The sequence below is a fragment of the Bombus impatiens genome, unplaced genomic scaffold (assembly GCF_000188095.3).
Source record: "Bombus impatiens unplaced genomic scaffold, BIMP_2.2 scf_0151, whole genome shotgun sequence".
Lineage (NCBI taxonomy): Eukaryota > Metazoa > Arthropoda > Insecta > Hymenoptera > Apidae > Bombus > Bombus impatiens.
The window spans coordinates 628,662-651,826 of record NT_176570.1 but is presented as its reverse complement, the minus strand read 5'-3'; the positions used below and the strand labels follow the sequence as shown (position 1 = coordinate 651,826).

At 31.5% G+C, this 23,165-nt stretch overlaps 6 protein-coding genes across 13 annotated transcripts; 4 read left to right on the top strand and 2 right to left on the bottom strand.

Moving 5' to 3' along the window:
- The first annotated feature begins 1,308 nt into the window (after nt 1–1,308).
- Nucleotides 1,309–7,964, top strand: LOC100743179. 4 transcript variants are annotated; one of them, XM_033319382.1, is made up of 6 exons: nt 3,132–4,225; nt 4,304–4,635; nt 5,439–5,573; nt 5,703–5,980; nt 6,213–6,446; nt 6,735–7,964. In XM_033319382.1, the coding sequence occupies exons 3-6, from the start codon at nt 5,531–5,533 to the stop codon at nt 7,203–7,205; spliced, it is 1,026 nt and encodes a 341-aa protein (XP_033175273.1). In that variant the 5' UTR covers nt 3,132–4,225; nt 4,304–4,635; nt 5,439–5,530; the 3' UTR covers nt 7,206–7,964. The 4 variants fall into 4 exon arrangements, with proteins under 4 accessions (XP_003487426.1, XP_033175272.1, XP_033175271.1 ...); XM_003487378.4 differs by lacking the exons at nt 3,132–4,225; nt 4,304–4,635 and adding an exon at nt 1,309–2,048; XM_033319381.1 differs by having other exon boundaries at nt 3,131–4,210; nt 4,304–5,573.
- On the bottom strand, nt 7,599–11,302 carry LOC100743300 (UPF0687 protein C20orf27 homolog). 2 transcript variants are annotated; one of them, XM_012382430.3, is made up of 5 exons: nt 11,068–11,302; nt 9,081–9,198; nt 8,827–8,964; nt 8,524–8,710; nt 7,599–8,452 (listed from the first exon to the last, which is right to left on the bottom strand). In XM_012382430.3, exons 1-5 carry the CDS (start codon nt 11,078–11,080, stop codon nt 8,396–8,398), a joined length of 513 nt encoding a protein of 170 aa, XP_012237853.1. In that variant the 5' UTR covers nt 11,081–11,302; the 3' UTR covers nt 7,599–8,395. The 2 variants fall into 2 exon arrangements, with proteins under 2 accessions (XP_012237853.1, XP_024221562.1); XM_024365794.2 differs by lacking the exon at nt 11,068–11,302 and adding an exon at nt 10,263–10,284.
- Nucleotides 11,303–12,976: 1,674 nt separating this feature from the next.
- LOC112212349 lies at nt 12,977–18,140 on the bottom strand. Of its 4 annotated transcripts, none has more exons than XR_004461172.1 (2): nt 13,262–13,530; nt 12,977–13,191 (listed from the first exon to the last, which is right to left on the bottom strand). XR_004461172.1 is itself a non-coding variant. In XM_033319379.1 (2 exons), the coding sequence occupies exons 1-2, from the start codon at nt 17,598–17,600 to the stop codon at nt 13,037–13,039; spliced, it is 294 nt and encodes a 97-aa protein (XP_033175270.1). In that variant the 5' UTR covers nt 17,601–18,125; the 3' UTR covers nt 12,977–13,036. The 4 variants fall into 4 exon arrangements, 2 of the variants coding, with proteins under 2 accessions (XP_033175270.1, XP_033175269.1); XR_002946166.2 differs by having other exon boundaries at nt 12,977–13,185; XM_033319379.1 differs by lacking the exon at nt 13,262–13,530 and adding an exon at nt 17,456–18,125 and having other exon boundaries at nt 12,977–13,185.
- On the top strand, nt 13,192–16,311 carry LOC100742939. Its single transcript, XM_003487376.4, has 5 exons — nt 13,192–13,338; nt 14,020–14,095; nt 14,170–14,261; nt 15,509–15,623; nt 15,843–16,311. Exons 1-5 carry the CDS (start codon nt 13,291–13,293, stop codon nt 15,953–15,955), a joined length of 444 nt encoding a protein of 147 aa, XP_003487424.1. The 5' UTR covers nt 13,192–13,290; the 3' UTR covers nt 15,956–16,311.
- On the top strand, nt 17,338–19,368 carry LOC100741849. The gene is made up of 5 exons (XM_003487368.4): nt 17,338–17,532; nt 18,089–18,164; nt 18,233–18,324; nt 18,889–18,997; nt 19,118–19,368. Exons 1-5 carry the CDS (start codon nt 17,485–17,487, stop codon nt 19,192–19,194), a joined length of 402 nt encoding a protein of 133 aa, XP_003487416.2. The 5' UTR covers nt 17,338–17,484; the 3' UTR covers nt 19,195–19,368.
- Nucleotides 19,369–20,259: 891 nt separating this feature from the next.
- On the top strand, nt 20,260–23,160 carry LOC100740579 (signal recognition particle subunit SRP72). Its single transcript, XM_003487357.4, has 8 exons — nt 20,260–20,420; nt 20,533–20,650; nt 20,747–21,002; nt 21,078–21,557; nt 21,636–21,998; nt 22,069–22,373; nt 22,450–22,662; nt 22,745–23,160. Exons 1-8 carry the CDS (start codon nt 20,321–20,323, stop codon nt 22,878–22,880), a joined length of 1,971 nt encoding a protein of 656 aa, XP_003487405.1. The 5' UTR covers nt 20,260–20,320; the 3' UTR covers nt 22,881–23,160.
- Nucleotides 23,161–23,165: the final 5 nt, after the last annotated feature.

The following is a 23,165-nucleotide window of genomic DNA, read 5'->3' as shown; positions in this document are numbered from 1 at the left end:
CATTAAAATGTATTACTTTTGATTAAAGCGATAGCAATAAGCACTTTGTGATAAAAGGCTCCTAAATTATCACTACATATATTTCGTAAATTAATAACTTTCACGCGTAATTTTTCATTCACATTGTTGAAATTTTGTTTATCTAATCAGCTGTTTTTATAGAGTTATAGAATTAAGTAACAAAAAAGCTTTGAAAAGTGTGATATTCAAACATATAAATTGTGATTACCTTATGTATAATTTACGAATAAGTGTTTATAAAGCTTGTTACGAATAATGTAAATATAAAATGTAGAATATGTTTCTGTGTGAAGAATGAATAAAGCAAATATAGTTCTTAAATAAATAAGCAAGTATTATAAAACATTAATTCTCATCTACCTTGTCATTTGCATTAATATGTAGACATTGACAGTTTTGTCATTTTTGTATGTATAATAATCATCCTTGGCAATGTACATTTCATAGAAATGAAAGTAATATCACGAACTTTGACAGACTATTACAGTAATTTTGCATCATTTGAAATATTTATAAAACCTTTCATTACTTCGACAAAAAAAGGGTAAAATGTAAAAAGTTAGCGAAAATACGAAATTATATACGAAAACATTAAAAGTATTGTACACATGAACGACAACGTCGGAAATATAGCATTTACAAATGTAATTCTTATGATTATGCTACATGCAGAGCGCTTTTCTTTTCACTAATCGTAAATGGCTTCCGCGGTTTCCTGTTCGCCCGATTTGTATCCCTTTCGCAACCGCAGTCGTAATTTATGACCACTTTCTATTCTTTTTATTTTTATTTCATGTGAATGGTTTTTATAAAGTCTATAGTATGAACTATTTTTACTAACGAATCTTTCTTTTATCAGTAAATTCTCATACATTGAAAATGTAAGCAATCTTTGACAGGCAGATACGCACATATATACATGTATTATTTGCTTGCGTAATAAAATATCGCATGATCATATAACGATTAACTAATTAACAAGATATTAGTATTATTTATGAAAAGTTATATAATAAGAAATATATACACATTTATACAATTAAGATTCATAAAAAAATTAATCAGACTAATAATGTTATTTAATATAAAATATTACAATAATATGGCGTGTTTTAATATTCATATAACTTTATTATTATAACGTTGAATGCTTTATAGTTGGACTACGGATTTCTGTGTAAATTTATATTTTTGAGAATATAATTTAAAAAATAGAACCTGTGTCGAAGGTTGTTTTACTTACCAAATATTATAAAAAGTACTATTTATATAGTACTATTTATAAGCATATTATATGCATTCTGTTATTGATAACAGAATGTTACTGTTATTGGTAACTTTGTACTTTCAAATTTCCTATAAATGCATAAAAATTCGTATTTTATTGATAATGAATCATTAACATTCGAACTGCATTATCGTTAAACTAAAAGTAATAGCGACGCTATAAGTAAAAATGGCGATCAAGAAAAATCAAGTTATCTATTATATAAAAAGCACTCTCTTTGTATATATATCATTTCTCCGTATTCACATACGTAATACACACATGCGCGTAGGTCAGTGTAGTTAAAATGAAAAGCGCGAGACCGTAATTTTAAACTTTCAATTCGATAGAAGGGTTAACTCGTTACGTTTACGGTCTCCCCCCGCATCCTCGTAACTGCGTGCACAATGGCCGTGAGCGACGATAATGTTTGTCCAGTGAGCGGCACGGGGAACGTAGAGAACCGGTCAGTTACCTGAGAAACACTGTAGCTGGTAGCAGGACGATCGTTAACCTCAGAATTCTTCTGTGACACGGTATATCTGGTAGATCCACAGCAACGGTAGCACGTGGGGATATAAAGGTGGCGGGAAACAGCGCATCGAGGATGAGCAACACTTAAAAAGTTTCGAGTTTCGCGGCTTTTCCGGCACTCGATTATCAAAATGTGTGAACAAGTCGAATACGATGCAGTGTCTGCTGTTGATTCTGTGTATCATTCACATGATCGTGACTTCGGAAACCACCGACGAAGAACGAGGTAAGAACTTCAAGTTTAAACGATTGTCATTGTCAATTATTTTCTGCATTTAATTCACGATAGACAGATCAGCTCTTCTAAATTTGCCTAAAATTTATTAAATATCTGAAAGATTCGTAAAATGTAATAGAAACATATTTACGTGGAGTTGGTGGAGTTAAAATAACGTATTTATTATTCATGTGAAACGCCGTAAGTTTATGGTGATTGGATTTTGACAAAATTAAAGAGATCGCAGAATAGATAATCGGTATAGGTTTCTGATATGATCCAATTAAATTGTTTAAATTCATATTGGTATATTGTACTTGTAATTCTGAAGAATCAAGCAAAAGAAGACTAACAATAAGTAAAGAAATTGAAGTTAGCAAACGCACAACATGAATTCATTTTATTCGTCCTTCACCTTCTCCATTTTTTACAATTTTGACTCAAAGAAATGTAATGAGGATAAATTGTAACAAGGCCGTAGTACAATAACTAAAGTGCATAAAATGGATTAATTTAAACACTAATTTGTTTATTCGAATCACGATAGTCACCGTTTGGAAATTTATTTATTTCGTAAAGTTATTTATTTCGATATGATTACAATTATGTAATTATAACGGGCATATGCAAAGAAGTTCATGCTCGGTCACTACACGAATTACCATCGAAGAAATGTTTACTATAAAGGCGACGGCAAGCTCGTAAAAGTAGCACCAAAGCGTGGTGAATCGGGACACAGTCTACATGGTAACCAGTCAAAGCTGCGACTGTTGGATTAACGGTGAAATTGTCTCGTCGAAACGATCACGCGTATTATCACATGTGTATTTAGCATGAACGTGTTTTAATATATGTTACAATGATCGTATTCCTGTGAGATCGATCGATCTATTTTCTGGGGATAAAACTTATGGCTTTGAATCGCTGATCAAGGTTGAAAATCGATTGTCCCATTTCTCTGGACCGGTTTGACGATTGTCAAGCAGACCAAAACGAGTTTCCATTAATCTTCGATTTCGCCTGTATTACACGCATGCGTAGAAAATAATTAAACGAATTCCATCTTGGCTACCTAGCGCCCCCGTATTACTCCTCTTTTTGTAGGAAAGTCCGTTTCCATGGTGAAATTGGCTCTCTTCCTCGTGACATGTAAATCTATGTTAAGGATTCAAAGATATTTGTAATCTATGGCGATCTTGTGTTACCTAAGGATCGTGAGTGTGTAGAATGTAACGGGAAGATCTTGTCTAAAATGATTCTACTTTCTTTGTACTATATTAGTATGGACATGGATATTAGTATGGACAAGAAACATGAATTGTTAGCGTATATCATGGTTAATTACTCCGGAGTACCGTAACAAGATTCTACAGGATCTTCCGCAACAGGACGAAGCCATAGTTCTAAAACAGTAGAAGATAAACGAAAATTTCATTAGACAAAATTAAATGGCTTCGAGTAGTTTATTATGTGGTATTAGTAAACCGAGGTGATCCTGAAATTTTTGAAACTTCAATTTCGAAATAATCACATGAGTACATATATACATATATTAAATGATGTACTATTCGAAACTATTTAATTTTTCCTATAAACCTTAAGAATCTCTAGGAGCATCATAATAATTCTTTTTTATTTTGTTATACTAGCAATCAGAATACAATTCTATGAGCTAATTTGTTGGCTAGATACTGTCTACAGTACCATATGTATATATTGTGATGAAAACTCATAAACTGACGATTACCATTCAACCATCTATTAAATCCGCTGGTCGATATAATGATAAAAAAGAAAACCTAATTTTGTTGATGAAATTTTTCTCAATCCTTTACAGTTTTAAAGCTGTGGTTCCAGTTTAGTTATAAGAAAGGTTCAACATATTTATCATGGTGAAAAAATCTAAGAAACGATTGTCATTCGAAACAAATAGCAATTAAATTATCTTGGGCAAATCTAAACAACGGGATAATTATCCCAGTGACAACGTAAGCGCCGCATTAAAGTAAAAACAAACAGAAACTTGTTCCCGTTCACGGCGCCTGTTCTTTAATTGCGGAAGTATAATGGGAAACATGCCGTAACACCAAATATGGCAACGCCATGTATCGGTCCTACATAATAATTATGATTTCGATGTCAGGATATGAATCGACACGTGGATGCCAAGGGTGAAAGCTTTTCCTGTCTGTAATGATGAAATGAAAATCCCTTTGCGCTACTCATTGTTCTTCAATCTTAAAAAATATTTCTTTTTTTTTCAGTAGAATTCGAATATTTGAAGATTCCATCAGAATGAAATTTTACGTTTAATCAGAGAAGAAAATGAAATGGAAAGGAAAAACTGATGAAATTTTTCATAACGATTTATATTATACGAATGAATTATTACGACTTTTATCGTACTTGTAACAAGGTTATGAGAAAATAATTTATGAAATTTTTCATAAAGGTTTGCTAATTTGTAGCGAGATTTTGCGAAAGAAAATTTACAATATTTTTCATAAAGATCTGCGAATTATTACAACTTGGATCGAGCTTGTAAGGAGGTTTCGAGATCTTTAACGACTCATACGATACGCCGCTTTAAACGATGGTACATAACTGTTTGATCAAGGTTGAAATGTGAGAATGTGTGGAACGAAGATGCATACATTCACAATTCTTCTCACTCAAAATGAAATGAAAGCAGAATCCCCCTAGGCTTTTCCTTTTTTCTACCTAAATATATGTGGCACATACTGAAGCTAGCAGCTCGAACAAACTGGCTTTCTAATAAACATATTATGTTATCATCGGTAACGTCATTAGCATCAATAATCGTCATTGACGTACGGGTACAATATTATGTCCGTACCTTCGCGTTTATTTTCCACTATATTGTACGTTTAAATCGTTTTATAGGGACGATACATTATCTTTTACTTTCAACTTTATATACGTGTTCAACTTCCTGTAGGTATTATTTGGCATCATTTATAGTGTTTAATTCATAATTTTGTCTCCACGGTAGAATTATTGTTATTATAGGTTTAGAATATCGCAAGCTGTATGTAATAATATAGTTTCAATCTTTGTAATTTTAATCATAGTTCTGCCAATGATATTTTAGTATAGTACAGTAAATTTATGTTATATTTGTGGAAATTAATATAACTTTTTTTTGCAACATAAAAAAGATAGTGAAAAAAGAATTATCTAAGTATAATCATCAAAATAATTCCTAACTTTTTATTTATTTAGTTTTATAAAATATTGGGCTGTAATATAAATTCATCTTGTTTTTATACAATATATGTAATGCATATATTACACATACGCATATAGAAAACGGATAAATTTATGTTACAACTTATTTTCATCATAATTTCATGTCATTTTCATTAAATTAAATTGCAGTAAAAGAACTAGTACGAGACTGGGCGCCTCTAGTATGGCTTGCACCTGGCGAACTATTTTTACCCCTTGGGGTACCTGAATTCTTGGATAACATGCAATCCGACGATGATTATCTTCGCACTAGAGTCGACGTAGGTAAATGACAAATGACAAAAAAATCTTAAAATTACATTCGAAGAGATCCAAACCTGATACAATCGATTTTAATGAATTTTTATAAAATGCATGGAAAATTTATTTTATGGAATGATTTTATGTCGGTAGAAGTACTGTTGAGGAATCGATCGTCGTTCCTATACGGCCGAAAACCAGGGGGCACAGTACCGGTTTACGCTGTGATCAAGAACTGCATTGTACCAGACGTTTCTGCGGACGTGATAAGCTTAAAGACCGTCAGAGACGAAAGAAAGTCGCGAAGAAAAGGGGACGAGACGTTGATAGCATCGAGGAACGTGCAGATCGACGATTTCGGCTCGTCCATGATCCGCACTAACGATCTTCCAGGAAAGATTTGGAAGGGCGATGGGAAACAGAGTTTAGAGGTACATATACTGAACAGGAATTCTTACACAGCAATAGCTATAACAGAGAGAAAAGTAGAGATGTTAAAAGAACGACATAAAAAAAGAAAGTTTCTGTTCTTTAATCTAGATGGTGGCTCTTAAAATAAAGATTGAGACGTTTGAAAATATTCTGAGGGTAGTGTGTAGGAGATTCTTGGAAATTATTCTGTCGATTAGTTGATCCAATAAATATTTATGGAATTGTTTGTAGAAACATGGTGATTTTGAAAAAAAGAAGAAAAAAGGAAACAAGTTCCGGAAGCTGCACTTTCACGTGACCTATTGGATGTTCTATCCGTTCAGTGAGGGAAAGGCAGTCTGCGTTCTGGATCTTGGATTTTTTGGTAGCTGGCCGATACCCACGGTGGGTGGGATATGCCTTGGAATACTCAAGGAATATGGCAACCACGTGGGCGATTGGGAACACATGAGTCTTTATTTTAAGGTAGGTGAACTCATGCTCATTCGATGAAAACAAATACTCTTATTTTGTTCTGAAAAGCATTTTCAAATGTTTTTTTAAATGACATGAGTCTAAAAATTGATAAATACGTATATTTTTCGCATTTTGAATTATTGTTTCCTTTTTAATCAAATTTTTCGTGCGTATTGAAGAAGATCATATGAAATCTCAGTATAGATCGGAATGTTTTAGAGATTATGTTTAATTATATTTATACAATACAATATTTTTATTTTCCCATATAAAACCATTTACTTTTTTTTAATTCAGGATGCGAATTATCCTTCAGCCATGTACGTGTCCGCCCATGACGCAGGCGCGTTTTACCGATACGATTTACGAAGTGGAACCTTCGTTTACGAAAGCCAAGAAACACGAAAAGGCATCTTTCAAAAACCTATATTTCCCGAAAGAGTTTTCACTGCTGGTGGCTCCCATCCGATATTATTTAGCGCGAGAGGATCTCATGGACTTTGGACGGCGCCAGGGAAGCATAAATTTGTCAGATTACCTCGCCTCTACGATGAGAGTGGTTTTGGTACCGCTTGGCCCACATGGAAGAAGATGGAATTGCTTCTAAAAGAGGACAACAACATCTTACCCAGTTGGATGACTTTTAGAGGCAAGTGGGGTAATCCTAGAAGTAACTGTCATCCTTTGGCTAGACTTGGTTTCAACATTTGCGAATTTGTTGACGGACCAACTGGTATTCCCATGAAACAGTCAAACTTCCGATGCTAACGATAATTAGAATTCTTTAACATATTCGCTGCTGTTGTAAAAAATAATATTGAGAGGAATTGCGACAATAAATATTAAAAGTAATGAAATATTACATGTCACATATGGTAGGGAATGTCTTAAGTAATCTCGTTTCTGAACGTAAAAAGTATTGGATTTTAATACGATTAGTACAATGCACATAGGAATACCACAGACGCGAAGAAATTATAGTTTCCTCAAAATCAGTTGATTACTGAAATTAATATACTATAAGAGTTGTTTCTAAATGATAGAAATTTCTTCTTGATCTTGAACAGCAAATTAATTTTGAATAAACTATAACTTTGATCGTCGAGTGTAAGGTACAAACAAGGTTTAATATGGAATGATCTTTAATAAAAAAAAAAAATGTTCGTTGGAATTGTTCATTTTAATAATTCGTGTCAGCTTAGCAAGATATTAGAAAACAGCATCATCATTCATTGCGAAACTTGCTTTTGATTAGTGATATATCCTTATCGTTTAAAACCTACGCTCAATGTAAAACGATAATAAAATACAATTTTGTTATTGCGGATAGATCGACGATAGATATTAAAAGATGTAATAGATTTATATATATATAGGCATTGCGTGATACGTTTTCGTTTAAGAAGGAACAGTAGGCAAATGCGGTACTTAGCGGTAATTCGTAATTACACATACATGTATATCGATGTGATCCTTCAAAAAAAAAGGCCGATTAAAGGAACACTTCATTTCTTGCATCGAGATTATCGCAATAATAATACTCGATGCAGAAGGGGAAAGAACTCTTGCGGTTGTGATATAGGCCTGTACAATCAGACCAGATGCAATAAATTCAAAGAAAAGCTCTTTCTTTTTTTACTGAACATCGCATATTTCGAAAGTTATATCGTGCAGCTTGGAACAGGCTGTGTAGTTAAATTAATCTCGATAGATAAAACATTGCTTGCGCTATGCTTGAGATTGAACGTGACGTGCACATGTGATTCTTTTACGATTAAAACAGTGATCATTGATAATTGACCGCAACGACGAATTTCGCTGCAACGCAATCCTGCGTTTTGCATGATTAAATTTCGAAATAAGGAACGTTCTCGTGCATCAAGTTTTATCCTCTGTTACATTATACGTCCTCGACTGGATACGTGCGCTTCTTGGTATGCATCGAGCTCGGAATTTCTTCAGAGACTCTGTTTGCTTTGCATGCTTAAAGATGCCCTCAATTTCGTACCCAGCACCTGTGAAAAAAACACTCGACTCTTAGATATTCGAACAATAATATCATTATCAACGAGATCTACTCGGAGACCTCATCTTCGTTCGATTGCTCCACGCCGACACTGCGTATCCCGTTCCTTAACAATGGTCTGCCCTTGTCTTGTCCCAATACACGACTGTTCAGTTGAATCTTCAGTGGACTTCCACTCTTACAGCACAATATTTGCACCTCTTCCTTTAAGATCTTTTCTTTATATGCTAGCAATTCTATTTTTAATCTGTCGCAGAAAAAAAGCATATTATAATTAAAATTAGAGACTTTGTTATAAAAAGAAATAATGGTAGTTTGTTTACAAAAGCATAAAATCTTAAATATGCTTATATAATGATTTACTTTAGGCTTTCCTTTTCACTTATCAAGTCTACAATATGGCAATTAGGATTGTGAGTTCCGGTAACTATTGCCGGTACGGAACTCTTCCGTTCCTTATGTGTACACAAGTTCCAAGGTATCAAGAATTCTACGTGATATCTAGAACAATTAATTACAGAATAAATTATAATGTTGAAAAAATTTCAAAATAGAATTTAGTTATTTAAGTTTTTATTATATAATTTCGATACATGTATATAAAAAGAAAATGTAACCTGTGATAAAGTTGTAGAAATCCGAGATGAGCATCTATCTGTCCATGTCGTTGCGGTTGTACCATAATATTGTTATCTTTCCCGAGGCTACTTCCTCCACTGAAGTGCACATGATGCTCTAAACATAAGTTTTAATAAACAATAAGATTTAATAAGAATAACATGTACGCATTTGTTATATATCTTGTGTAAATTATGTAAATTCAATTCGTTATCGTTTATTTTTCCGAAAAACGATTGTGAAACGATTCTGTGTGTGAGATCTCTTTTTATTTTAATACAATGAAATGTGAACATATTTATTTTGTAGTAAACAAATATTAACGTAATGTTAATATATTAGGCGTTATATACTAATATTAATACACATAATACGGTATCAATTTAAGAAAATTATATTTATTTATAATATACAGTCTATTATTAGAATCTATTATATTGAAATGAAATCCTTTACGTATATTTGTATATAAAAGCCGGTCCCTTATTTATTATTGATCTGCCGGAGATCGAGAAATTTATTGGAATGAAAACATGTTTGTTGTTAATAAGACAATATGATAATATAATTAGACAATTAGGTAGGTAATTACGTAAACATAAATAGGGGAAATATGTTAGTCGACATTTTCGAACAAAATAACATATTTAAAATTTTTTTATAGCTATTTGTATATACAGTTTTGTATAGCAAATTATAAATCTTTAATACAAATTTTTCAATAAATTATACATTATAAAATACTAAGATAAATCTGCATTTTATATATTAAAACTTAAATGAACAAAATTTGGCCCCATGTGAATTTTGTTTTAACATTATTGTCCTGTAATGTTATCACAATATTATTAGTAACTGAAATCAATAACTTTTCTACCTTCAATAATAAAACATTTAATTGCATTTGTCTAACTTCATTAATTTCTAAAATAAAAAATTAAAAAAATGTATTGGAGTGAACAACTGGACACCTTATAATGGTTTACATGATGTAAATTTTCGTTTGAGCTTTATCATTTAATACTGATGCATATATGTATGTATGTATTATTATTAATTTCCGATATAGAATTTAAAACATTTCAAAGAAACAGGCATACAACAAATCAAATATTATGTGAAACTGTGTATATAAAATATGAAATACAGGTAACAAATGAAATTTTATATTAGCGACGTACAATTCCGAGGTATAAAAAATATAAGGTTATGAGTAACCTTAATATGTACATACATTGATTTCAACGAATTAATATTATCAATAGTACACAATATCAAGACAAAATATAATATGCTATTTATTAGCCACAAAAATCGTATTAGAAGTACATGAATATAAGTATTACTTAATTCATATCTACATATACTGTTATACTCAGGTGACATCATCTCTGTCTACACTATCGTGAAGTGTGGATGTGACAAACATTTACTTTTTATTCGATAATGTACAATATTTATCGCGTTATAACAGTTAGATCAATTTTTCAATTTATGGAGTGATAAAACTCGAATGTTGATTAGATATCAGCTGTTGGCCAAGGTGTAGTAAATTATATAAGGTTACATAATAAAAGGAATTAACCTTGACAAGTATAGAAAATAAGTGGGAAAGCCTAAAAAAAGAAAGACAAATCGAAATGTTTCGAATGCATTAACAGTATAAAGTCCTTTCGATATTAGATACACCATACTTTCGAAGTGGCGCGCTTTCAAATGACCCAATTAGGAACGTATCATAACCTAATACGCCAACCACTGACCGGCTTTGAACAAACTATCGAAATATAGGATATTCTACGAAAATTTCAATCTGTAATGAGCATAATGATATTTCGGTTATTTAAAAGATTAATTAATTAACTCTCGCCAAGTTTCAATGGTATACATTCGTACTGTAAAGAATATAAAAGGATGAACCTTAATAGTGATAAAAATGACTGCACAAAGGAGAAATGCTTATGTATCAAAGCAAAAATTTTTTACCTTTATCTCCCATGTTTTATAAGGCAATGTGGCAGTTGTACTTTCATACTACACACAACTAATTTAATATTCTGTAATGCAACGACTAAGCTATTCTTTAATGTGTTGGTGCATGTATGAGCATAGACGTCTTAACGCATCAAATAGTTGGAACCCTCGATACTGATGGCAGCACTGTTTTCTGTCATTTAAAAGAATCCTGTTCTCATATTTTACCACTTTTTTTTTTTAAATAACGTAACAGAATATACCGGAGAAGATCTTTGACGAAATGGAAATCCTAAGTTGAGTTAATAATAAATAAATAATAATCTATAAGTTAATTATGGTATTGACGTATATTGTTCAAACGAGAAGGATTTCATTAGTCGAAAAATAAAAGTTATTCATAAAATGATAGAAAATTGGAGAGTAATAACAATGACAATTAAAATAAAAGCTTCCAACATTGATCTATATTCACTTTATATTGCAGAATATGTAGGAAATATCCGTACGAAAACGTATTATTAAATATAAATGTATTTATATTTAAACTTTTGTTGCTTGTAGTTCACTTCAATTGATTCAAAGAACTATTTAAAATGAATATTTTATGTACGTTCATGTCACTGTTTTGCTGGCGCTTATCCAGCCACAAAGAGTTATGATACGTTTAGACTGTGGTTTAGGTGGTTTAGACTACTTTAGACCACGATCGTGTCATAGTTTAGATCAAGCCTCACTAAACGAACGAATGCTTGTTCTCTCCCCACTCTACTAAAATTAAAGAATAAAAGCGTAAGCGAGCATGTGTTCACCGAATGAATAAGCGTATGATTTCATGGCGCATTCCTGCACATGTTTGGTTACGTTCGAATGACAGCTTCACTTTCCGTTCTGTTCACTTTAAATGACAGTTTCTTTCGTCATAAAGGCATAACCGAATGGTTTTTATTTTATATTTTATTAAAGTGGGGAAAACAGCGAGGGTTCATTCACGAGCATTGGCTTGGTGTAAACTATGCTAAACGCACCATTATGATACATTTATGCCACTGTTATTATACATAATTGTAAGTTTATAATTCGTCTCAGTATCTTGACAAGGATGGTAAATGTAATTTCTGCTTTTTCCAATTCCACAAGATGAAATCGTTTATATTGTACAATTACATTTGTCATTTCTCCTATCTGTTCTTCCCTATCGATTCTTCCCATGAATCCACTTGCATAAAAATAATATACTATTATCATCCTAGAACAAAATAGAAAAAATTTTTTCAGTATTATTCCAGTGCATAGTTTCATTCATCCTTATCGGTTACGAGTTAATGCCGCATAACAAAAAGAGCTATTCAATTTGCAGTTTCATTATACGTCAGTGTATTAAGAATTGAATCAATTTGAGATATTCTCTTTTGGCACTCTAACTTTGGCCTTCCTTTCGTGTTAATTTATAAGATCATAGACTCGTATTTGCTATAGCCATGAGAATTATGAAAGTATACTATCTATACTTTGATTATTCGCTTACTTGAATCTTCATTAAATATTGTAATTTAAATGTACGTAAATTAAAATGTATGTAAATGAAATACTTAATTAATTAAGACGTAAAATTTAGTGAATAAAGCCACCAGCGATCATTCACCGTGATCTTAGGATCTTCACTTCGGATAGAGAATAAAAACCGTATGCCAGACAATGAAAGCGACAATGACAGTGAGTGCGATGAAATTCAGGAAAGTGTATTGTGCAAGAAATTATTATGCAGGCTCTGCCGATCGTGCTCATCAAGATCAACTTATACAGCAAGCTTGTAAAATCTAAAATTACAAGTATGAAAAAGCAAACAATTATTTAAATAAAATTCAGCTTTGTTCACATCATACTTTTATCTAAGAGAAGCTACTCTTTTATGAGGCTACTCAAATGCTTCTAAAAACGGAATAAATTATCTAGATATATTTTTGTTCTTCTTTAGATGTTAACAACCGTTCTCTTTTCTAGCACATGTGTTCTGATAGCTGGCAAGAGGCGAAATATCGGTATATTTCGATCCGAAAAATACAGTACCGCTTGCGGGCACCCAATGGAGGGAGAAATTATAGGACGTGTCATTATTAATGATTGTACCTATAACTATAAAAACTCAAGCAACATATAATGCGTACTTAGTTCTTAGTGAACATTCAATATACATCTTTCTTACTCGAGCTCTACGGCAACTTCAAAAGGAAGATGAAGACTCTCGTTGTCGTCTTTGCCTTCTGCTTAGTCGGAGCATTGGTAAATTTTGACATTTTTTACTCTTCTCGTTCCTTCTGTCATCGTCTTGGTTGCAATCATCCAATCTTTTTAATAGACTTTTTAATAGTTTCTTTCTTTCATATATAATCTGTATCAATGTTTTAAATTCTTATATCTTTGTCGTAATCGTTGCATAGTAATCTTATTAATCTTAATCGTACAACTGAATTACTTTCTGAAAAAATTAAATTTCGAGTATTATAATTCATAATTATTTCGGTGTTGGAAATTCATTGTAAATATCGTCGTAAAATAGATAATATAATCTCACTATTTTTAATCGAATTGAAGGATAATTTCGTGGCTTGTTATTTTATGATTAAAACGATGTGTAAAAAACAATTCATCGATTGTAAAACCAGGACTCTTTTAATATCTAAAATAAGAGAAATATAACAGTTCGATCATAAAATTTCTTCTCTTTGATTTTCTGAAAGGATCTAATAACTCTAAAAAGTAGAGACGTGTGAAAACTCGAAAGTATCAGGAATTCGACTTGATCCCGAGAAAAATTCTCGGTCCGAAATTTTCGGGTTCTCTCGACTAAAAAGTTAACTATCTTATCGAAAAAAGTTATTCATATTCTATGACTATTAATAACATTTCACCAAATATTTATTTATATTTTAGAGCCTTTATGATATATCCTAATATTTTCAGGCTCTCTCAGATCTCAAAAAAGCCCAATTGGCACGATTTAGGACATCTTGCGCCATAGAAACTAGCATTAATCTACGTAAGTAGCAAACAACAAAATAAATTTTAACTAAAATGAATGGAAAGCCTTAGTCAATATTATTCGGTTTTCAGAGTTAATAGAAGACGTGAAGAGACAAACTATACCTATGAACGACGGGAGACTTGGCTGTTTCACCTACTGTATTCTGAGGAAGATGGGTATCGTAAGTAACGTAATTATTTCAATCAAATTATACAAAATATTCTTTAAATTTAAATTTAAATTTAAATTTAAATTTAAATTATATATAAAAAAAAAGAGGTAAAACTTCTGTTTAGGGGACTAACCTCCAGTGACCTTGAACTTCACATAAGTTATGAAAGTTATCTTCCTGGTTAACGTTTATAAAGCTTTAGCCGCCGCTTGTTGTTTTTTAAAAACACATTAATAAAATAACTTTTATAAGTAAAACGTACCTTTTCGACGCTGAGTACACATTTAACAAGTCAACACGTAGTATATACATGTGTGTTGTATACAGATACTCCCACACTTATCGTTTTGTTTTTGGGTTAGGTTTGGGTTAGTTTGTTCATTGTCTGCTGCACAATTTAAATTACTACCCAAACCTCCTCCATGTCAGAGAAAGAAACGCACAAAATCCCAGGAATTGCGAACGAAAAAAACACAGGAGTAATCCCGAAAAGTATTCCAAACTTCACCAGAAAACGCGATGTGACTTCTGCTCAGTGCTCTGAATTTCAACGTGGGAAAAATTCAAGAAAGCGCGCGTAAACTACGGGAATACCTATAAATATTTTATTGTAAGTACATTATCATAAATAGATTGGGGTTAGGTTTGAACATTTTTATTTAACCCTAGTTCATATGAAAAAAGACAATTATAGACTTAGCATTTGTATTCCCTTTTCACACGAAGCGCAAATAGCTTTTTAAAAGACAACGCGACAGCTAAAGCCTTTTGAAGATCACACAGGACTCGGTAACATGTACGAAGATCGAGGTCAGTGGAAGTGACGAAGAAAATATCTATGACAGATGTTCGATGTTTTTTCCGTTTATATCAATACAAAAATATTTCTTCAAATTTTGTTTCATATTTCGTCTTACATAAGATACACATTTTATATAAGTACATTCTTTATCGTTAGTTGACTATTTTGTTTATCAATATAAATAGAGAAAATTATTTAAATATTGTCACAGAAAGAAATCCCATTAGACATTCTCGCCCTATCCATTTTTTATAAAGAGTTCGATTTACATTCTTTTACATTAATTAGAAAAGGTTATGAATACAAAAATTAAACTAATATCAAAAAAATTGATTCCAGGATTTCTATATTGATAAGGCATCTTTTACTCTCCTTTATAAATTATGAATGAAGTCTTAAGTTCTCTTATAGAGAAGAAAGTGAAAAAAATATTATTTTTATTTCTGCAATACAGGTAGAGGAGAATGGAAATCTCTGGATAAAAAATAATGTTGCCAGACACCAGCTGATAGTCTGGGGAAGCCCCTGGCATACAGCTAGTAAACTTGTCAAAAAATGTCAAAACATCAGTGAGTAAAAAATTGTTATTACAAAATCCGTCTGTATTTTAAATATTATATAAGATTTTTAACAAATTGCTTTCCATTTAAACACTCATGAAAAAATTTAACTTATTAATAATAAGCAAAAAGTTTAATTCTTCATTTTAATTATTAAATAAAATTTTTAGCAAATTAGTTACCACTTGAAATGTATAATTTAATGATTCCTATTTATGGTTATTTCAGCTGGTGCCAACGAATGTAAGAAAGCTAGTAACTTGGTAGGGTGTTTCATGAAGAACAAGAGCTCCTATAAGAGACTTCTACATATTACTAAACTGCTAAGTTCTAATGAATAAGGTGTCTACGATTTTATGTACTACGAACAGGTATATAACAACTCTTTCTGCGCATGCGCTTTGATGGCGTATGTCACGTATGTACATATACTACATAATTATGATTATAGCATACAAAATATTTTAACATTTGTATTAGAAACGTAAAGCATACGACTTATATGAAACAAAATACAATAATGTAAAAAATGCAAAATTAAATTTTAATTTCAATATTACAATGAAAGTACATACGTTAGGATATATCGATAGATATACTTTATATAGTCATGATCAACATCATTTTGTTCGTAAAAATTTGAACAATCCAACTGAAATTATGTTATAACAATGAAATAAAAAGTATAAAAGCAAAAGTACGTTTTTTGTTTCGGCAGTTCATTAATAATTGCGTTATCGTCCCGTTGGTACAAACCATAGGTAACACCGGGAATTGTTTCGAGCGATTAGTTTCGTGAAATAGTGGAGATAGCTCGTTAACAAATTCAGAAGGATTTTGTACTTACTAGGTGTGTATGGATATACGAAATTATGACCACGGAGCAGGCTTGGAAAAACGCATATGAAATAAGTCCGGCTATGAATAATCAAGCTCAGGATAAGTCGCTCCAGCATCACACATTCTCATCTTATCAGAAAACAGAATCCGGTGCCCTGTGAATACTGCAACACCAACAACACCATCGGACATTTACTTTGCTATATTTGCTCTACACTGCACCAAATTCAAGGACACAAGGTGCAACTTAAAGATATTCGACAATATATAATCATTTCTAACTAGTAGAATATAGATGCAAATTAAGCATGTAAATATTTTTTAACATTTATAAATTTATACAATACATGTAACTGTAATCACGAATATCTTACCAATGGATATGACGATGAACAATAAATAAAAAGAAAATTAAAGATGATGACACAAGACAAAGAAAGAGAAGAAGAAAGGATTAGTATCCTATGATGCACTATGTTCGTGTCTATTTATATTATTCTTGAAACGCCCTAAAAATCATAGGACTATGTTCTAACAGTTAGAATCAACCGACCAACCGACCAGCAATCGAAAAAGGGAAATTCATAAGCAAAATCAACATAACTGAATTTTAAAACCATATGTTATTTGATCTCATTTTCATTAATGAAATATTAAAGAAAAAAGAATGTTTCCTCATTGCATTAGAGTTGTCTCACGGATATCAAGGCGGAAGGAATTTCACTGTGCGATTTTATCGAGTCTTTAGGATCTGGTTAACGTTTAAAGCTCTTTATAAAGCGGTCACAACGAGCCCAAGCTGTGCCACATCCGAGTCCAATCTGAGCTTCAGTTTCGGCGAGCTTCCATCCAGAAAATACAGTATCGTTTGCCCGTACACAATGGAGGGAGAAATTACGGGACGTGTTATTATTAATGATTGTACCTATAACTATAAAAACTCGAGCAACATTTAACGCGTACTTAGTTCTTAGTGAACATTCAATATAGATCTTTCTTACCCGAGCTCCTCGACAACTCAGTAAGGAAGATGAAGATCCTCGCTATTGTCTTTGCCTTCTGCTTCGTCGGGACTTTGGTAAATTTCGACATTACTTGATTGCAATCATCTAATTTGTTTAATAGGGCTCTGTTTCTTTCTTTCATATATGATATGTATCAATGTTTTAAATTCTTATATTTTTGTCTCGAGTACTATAATTCGAAAATATTTCGGTGTTGGAAATTCATTGTAAATATCGTCATAGATGGATAATATAATCTCATTATTTTTAATCGAATAAAACGATAATTTCGTGGTTTGTTATTTTATGATTAAAACGATATATAAGAAAGAATTCATTGATTGTAAAACCAGGATTCTTTTAATATCTAAAATAAGAGAAATATAATAATTCGATCTTAAAATTTCTTCTCTTTGACGCTCTTAGTATGTGAAAATATCTCGAATTACGAGATACTTCTCGCATACTATGATTAAAAAGTTAACTATAATATCGAAAAAGTTTATTTATATTCTGATTGTATATTTACAACCTGCAAGCTTGAATCATTTATAGTTAAACTATTAACAACATTTCACTCAATATTTATTTATATTTTAAAGTCTTTATAACGTGTTGTAATATTTCCAGGCATTTTCAAATAGCATAAAAGCCAAGGTGGAACGTTTCAGGGCATCTTGTATCACAGAGACTAGTATCGATCCAAGTAAGTAGCAAACAACGAAATAAATTGCAAACAATGGAAAACCTTAGTCAATATTAATCAAACTTCAGAATTAATACAGGGTGCTAAGGAAGGCATTATATCTAAGGCAGACGAGAGACTTGGTTGTTACACGTACTGTATGCTGAGGAAAAAGGGAATCGTAAGTAACGAAATTATATAAATCATATCATACAAAGTATTCTTTGAATTAAATTACATAAATGAAACAAGTTCCACGATTTTGTAAACCTATAATGCCTATCAACATACTTTCTAAAATCAATCGTTTCGATGAAGAGCAGAAAAAGGTGAAGAACATATCAATACAAGAACACTTTTTCAAATATTTTCCCATATTTCGTATTACACGAGATACGCATTTTATATAACTATATTATTCATCGTCGATGGTTGACTATATCGTTTATCGGTGCAAATGGGAAAAAAGTGTTTAAACTTTGTCATAAGAAGAAATTCTATTAGACATTCTCGTTCTATCAAACTTTTATGAAAAGTTCGATTTAGATCGTTTCACATTAATTAGAATAGGTTATGAGTACAAAATTAACCTAACATCGAAAGTATTGATTTTATGATTTGTATGTTGATAAGGCATCTCTTACTCTTTTCTGTGAATTATAACTGATGTGTTAAATTCTTTTCTTATAACATCCCGCATATGGAAGGAAGTAAAGAAAAAAACATTTTTATTTCCATAACACAGGTAGAAGAGAATGGTCGCCTTTGGGTAAACATTGCCAAGAGACAGTTAATAACCTATGGAGCTGACGCGCTAATGGCTGATGAAATGGTCGATAAATGCAAAAACATCGGTGAATAAAAAATTATTACTAAGAAATCTGACTTTATTTTAAATATTAAACAAAATTTTTTGTAAATTATTTGCCATTTAAAAAGAGTAATTTAATAATCTTTACTCATTGTCATTTTAGCTGGTGGCAACGAATGTAAGCAAGCTAGTAACTTGATACAGTGTTTCCTGGAGATCAGGAGTTTATACATATTCTAACTAAAAATCAAACTGCTGAAATGAAATGGTTTAATTTGCAACTCGATGCATTTCGTAATTTATTTTGCACAAAATATTTATAGATTTAAATTAATAAATTATAATAATGTACATATTATTTGACACTTAAATCTTTGTTCGCATAGTCAAAATACAAGTTGTTTCACCATCTTGTCCTCGTGTCTCCAAGTGTTATTTATCTACTGTAATTATCTACTTCCATTTTAAAATTTATGTTAGAATATAAATCATTTTGTTAATTATGAAAATAGTTACAATGAATGGTAGTTTGAATTTAAATTGCAGTTGTAATAAAAAGCAGAATAATTCTCATGCAATGTTTTAAATTTGATGAGCCATTGAAATTTAAATTTGTATCGATAACTTAAATATCGATATTTTATTGAAGTATAAATAAGTGTATAATTCCTTTGTTCACCGCAATAATTCGCAGAGGGCGTAAAAAACATTCTGATTACCATTTAAAGTAGGTATTACCAGCTTTGGTATTGCAGAACATATAATATGATAACAACACAAATTTCTATAAGACATAAAATCTATTTTATATTACGTTTATGGTGTTAGTTCTATGCTATGTATGTATATGCTGAACTGAAAATTGTAAATTGTACATAATTCTAACGTATGTGTATATATATAATTTTAATGAAATGAATAAGCATTTGAGTAACATGGAAATTTAACTCATTCTTTTTTATTCCTTTGTTCTTACATTTCTCACTTCCGACAAATAAAACTTTTTTATTGCGTTTCTAATATAATTTTAAGACTAATATCAAAGTGGTGTTATCTTCAGTTATATTATACACAAGTATTATTATATTACTTCAACTGAAATTAAATATTGTAATTACCTAATCTTTGAATGCTTTAAAAAAAAATTTGAGTAGTATTAATAAATAAATTTAATTTAATTAAATTTGTTTGCTATACATTGTTTAATTACTATCAAATATTTTAAACAATGTCTAATTCTTTCAAATAGGTACATAAACTATACTTTATAAGCAATAACTTTTATTAAAATTGTTCTTGGAACATTATGCTGTATTCGGTAGTCATAAATTAGTTCCACGTTGGACATGACCGCAAAGTGAGCAACATGGCCACAAAGGAAAACAATTTTCCTGTATTATACGGAGAATTAAATAAATTAGGGCAAAATGGTGAATACGAGCGGGCAATAAAAATTGCTAATAAGAGTAAGTTTTCGTGATCTTACAAATTGTTTTCAATTCTACGAGTTTACTATCAACATAACCTGTGTCCCATTTACGAAGAACAACATATTCTCAACAATAGAAAATTTTTCAGTTTTAGGTATTTCCCAGGATGAAGAAGCAGCTTTCCATTGTAAAGTTATTTGCTATATTCAATTATCTAAATTCAATGATGCACTCCAGTTTATTACTAAGAATCCAAAACTATCAGGGTATGTCATCCATTTATTATATATTAGTGTTAAAACTTTTCTATTTTAATTAATATTCACTTCGTACAATTCTAATAACAAATAAATATTTTTTAGCAATTTAGATTTCGAGAAAGCATATTGTTTATATAGATTGAATCAAGTGCAGGACGCTTTGAAGGTAGTAGAAAATGTTTCAAATCCTTCATTGAAACTCAAGGAACTGAAGGCTCAGATACTGTATAGGCTAGAAAAATATGAAGAATGTTTCTCTGTGTACAGAGACATTATAAAAAATTCTCACGATGAATATGAAGATGAAAGGGAAGCTAATCTTGCAGCAGTGGTTGTAAATTTAGCAATTGAGGATTCTGTAAGTCCTTAACAGATAATGTTATTTAAGTATATGTTAATTTATATTTATTGTAATTTATATTTTTTTTAACAGAACTTAGAAGTTCCTGCATTACGCGAAGATACATATGAATTAATATATAATACAGCTTGTGGTTTAATTGCACAAAGTAGCAAAGGTGATAAAGCCATCTTGATAGAGGCAGAAAAAAAGCTTAGAGCAGCTGAGAAAAAGTGTAAAGAAAATTTAGAGGAAGATGGAGTTGCTGAAGAAGAAATAGAAGATGAATTAGGAATTATTAGAGTTCAACTTGGATATTGTCTACAGCTTCAGGGTCGCGAGAAAGAAGCTCAAGCATTGTACATTTCTGCTTTGAAAGCAAAACCAGATGACATAGCTCTAGTAGCAGTTGCAAGCAATAACCTTGTGTGCCTTAATAAAGATCAAAATGTATTTGATAGTAAAAAAAGAATGAAAAGCGCTACTCATGATAGCTTAGAACATAAATTAACTTCTAGACAGAGACGGAACATTGCATACAATCAGTGCTTGCTAGCTTTATACACTGATCAGGTATAAACTCAATTAGTAATACACTGTTTTATTGATCATTGTTCACATATCATTATTCTATAACTTATGTCCTTGCAGGCAGACCAGTGTCAGCAACTTTGCAATAAACTAGCTAAGGATCATCCTGCACTGGCTGTGGATGCAATGTTTGTTAAGGCAGTACAACTTGGTAAAGAGGGTAAAGCAAAGGAAGCAGCAAAGTTATTAATACAGTATGCAGTTGGAGATAAAGAATTGCAAATGAAACTGGTTTGTGTGCAACTCTTATTGAGTCAGGATGAAAGACAAGAGGCAATTGATATTCTTGAAAATCTGAGTGAAAGAGACAGATCATTACCTGGCATAGTCAGCGCACTTGTAACTCTTCATATGGCTAATAATAATCGTGAAAAAGCATCAGATGCTCTAAAAAATGCAGTTAACTATTATAAGAAAAATAAGGTAGGTGCATTTAATCTAATTTCTTTCTTTTTCAACTCGATTTAGTATAACCTTTGATATTCAATTTTAGGACGCTACTGCTAATTTAGGAGAATTATGGCGACAAGCCGCTGATTTTTATCTACGCGGAGGAGAAATTAAAATGGCAGCTGATATTTTACAAGAAATGGTAGATGCTGCGCCTTGCGATACTAAGACATTAGCGCAATTGGTGGTGGCTTATGTGCAATTTCGTCCAGAAAAGGCACAATTGCTATCAAAACGTCTGCCACCGTTACATGACCTTTCTGAAACGATCGACGTTGATGCTTTGGAGAACAGTAACTGGGTAATTGGTACCAAAATGACCAAGAAGAAGATAGAACCATCTCCTGGGTAAGTATTATTCTCTTAATATAGTCTCGATAATAAAATTCTCAATAAAATTAATAATTATAACTCTATTGTGTAGCAAACCCGTTGTCGATATAACACAAAAGAAAAAGAAAAAACGTAAACGCAAAGGAAAGTTACCTAAGAACTATGATCCAAATGTTCCACCTGATCCTGAACGATGGTTACCCAGACACGAACGTAGTGGATTTAGGAAGAAACGAGATAGGAGAAATCGAGATGCTGCGATGAAGGGCACACAAGGTGCTGCAGCTGTAGCTAGTGATATGTAGTATGTATTAATTCACACATTTATTATTTAATTTAAAAATATACATACAATTAATAACTTTTATTATCACTTATCGTTACAGTGATATTACTAAGATGCCTACAAATGCGAAACCTTCTCCCAACCCTCGACATAGTCCAGCGGTAGAAAGTTCCGGCCCACGACAACAGCAACGTAAGGTTCAACAAAAAAAGAAAAAGAAAGGAGGAAAATGGTAAAACAAGTAATTCGTATTTGTCCAAAACATGTATAATATTTCAATATTGCTAGAAAGATGGATGATTGAACGATACATCTCATTGACAAGTCGTATAACTTTTTCAATTATACATATATTTTTTATCGCTGTACATATGTACAGTAAAAAATACTGCCATTTTTAAACGAACGTACTACTTTATACCAGTATCGTTTCATCATTGTAAATTTTTAACTTCTGAATTTGTCATTAGATTAAAATGTAACTAAGTTCTACCAGGATTGAAAATATATACAAAAGAATG

Excerpts from the sequence above, each read along its gene's own strand:
- LOC100743179 (XM_003487378.4), top strand. The coding sequence starts at position 1,976 with ATGCAGTGTCTGCTGTTGATTCTGTGTATCATTCACATGATCGTGACT. Across the intron at positions 2,049-5,438 it reads AACCACCGACGAAGAACGAG|TAAAAGAACTAGTACGAGAC; the intron begins GTAAGAACTTCA and ends ATTAAATTGCAG. Across the intron at positions 5,981-6,212 it reads ATGGGAAACAGAGTTTAGAG|AAACATGGTGATTTTGAAAA; the intron begins GTACATATACTG and ends AATTGTTTGTAG.
- LOC100743300 (XM_012382430.3), bottom strand. Across the intron at positions 8,965-9,080 it reads TTTCTACAACTTTATCACAG|ATATCACGTAGAATTCTTGA; the intron begins GTTACATTTTCT and ends TAATTGTTCTAG. Across the intron at positions 8,453-8,523 it reads AGCAATCGAACGAAGATGAG|GTGCTGGGTACGAAATTGAG; the intron begins GTCTCCGAGTAG and ends TTTTTTTCACAG.
- LOC100742939 (XM_003487376.4), top strand. The coding sequence starts at position 13,291 with ATGAAGACTCTCGTTGTCGTCTTTGCCTTCTGCTTAGTCGGAGCATTG. Across the intron at positions 14,096-14,169 it reads AGAAACTAGCATTAATCTAC|AGTTAATAGAAGACGTGAAG; the intron begins GTAAGTAGCAAA and ends TTCGGTTTTCAG. Across the intron at positions 14,262-15,508 it reads TTCTGAGGAAGATGGGTATC|GTAGAGGAGAATGGAAATCT; the intron begins GTAAGTAACGTA and ends TCTGCAATACAG.
- LOC100741849 (XM_003487368.4), top strand. The coding sequence starts at position 17,485 with ATGAAGATCCTCGCTATTGTCTTTGCCTTCTGCTTCGTCGGGACTTTG. Across the intron at positions 17,533-18,088 it reads TCTGCTTCGTCGGGACTTTG|GCATTTTCAAATAGCATAAA; the intron begins GTAAATTTCGAC and ends TAATATTTCCAG. Across the intron at positions 18,325-18,888 it reads TGCTGAGGAAAAAGGGAATC|GTAGAAGAGAATGGTCGCCT; the intron begins GTAAGTAACGAA and ends TCCATAACACAG.
- LOC112212349 (XM_033319378.1), bottom strand. The coding sequence starts at position 17,600 with ATGAAAGAAAGAAACAGAGCCCTATTAAACAAATTAGATGATTGCAAT. Across the intron at positions 17,380-17,455 it reads TGAGTTGTCGAGGAGCTCGG|GTACAATCATTAATAATAAC; the intron begins GTAAGAAAGATC and ends TTATAGTTATAG.
- LOC100740579 (XM_003487357.4), top strand. The coding sequence starts at position 20,321 with ATGGCCACAAAGGAAAACAATTTTCCTGTATTATACGGAGAATTAAAT. Across the intron at positions 20,651-20,746 it reads AAGAATCCAAAACTATCAGG|CAATTTAGATTTCGAGAAAG; the intron begins GTATGTCATCCA and ends AATATTTTTTAG. Across the intron at positions 22,374-22,449 it reads AAGATAGAACCATCTCCTGG|CAAACCCGTTGTCGATATAA; the intron begins GTAAGTATTATT and ends TCTATTGTGTAG.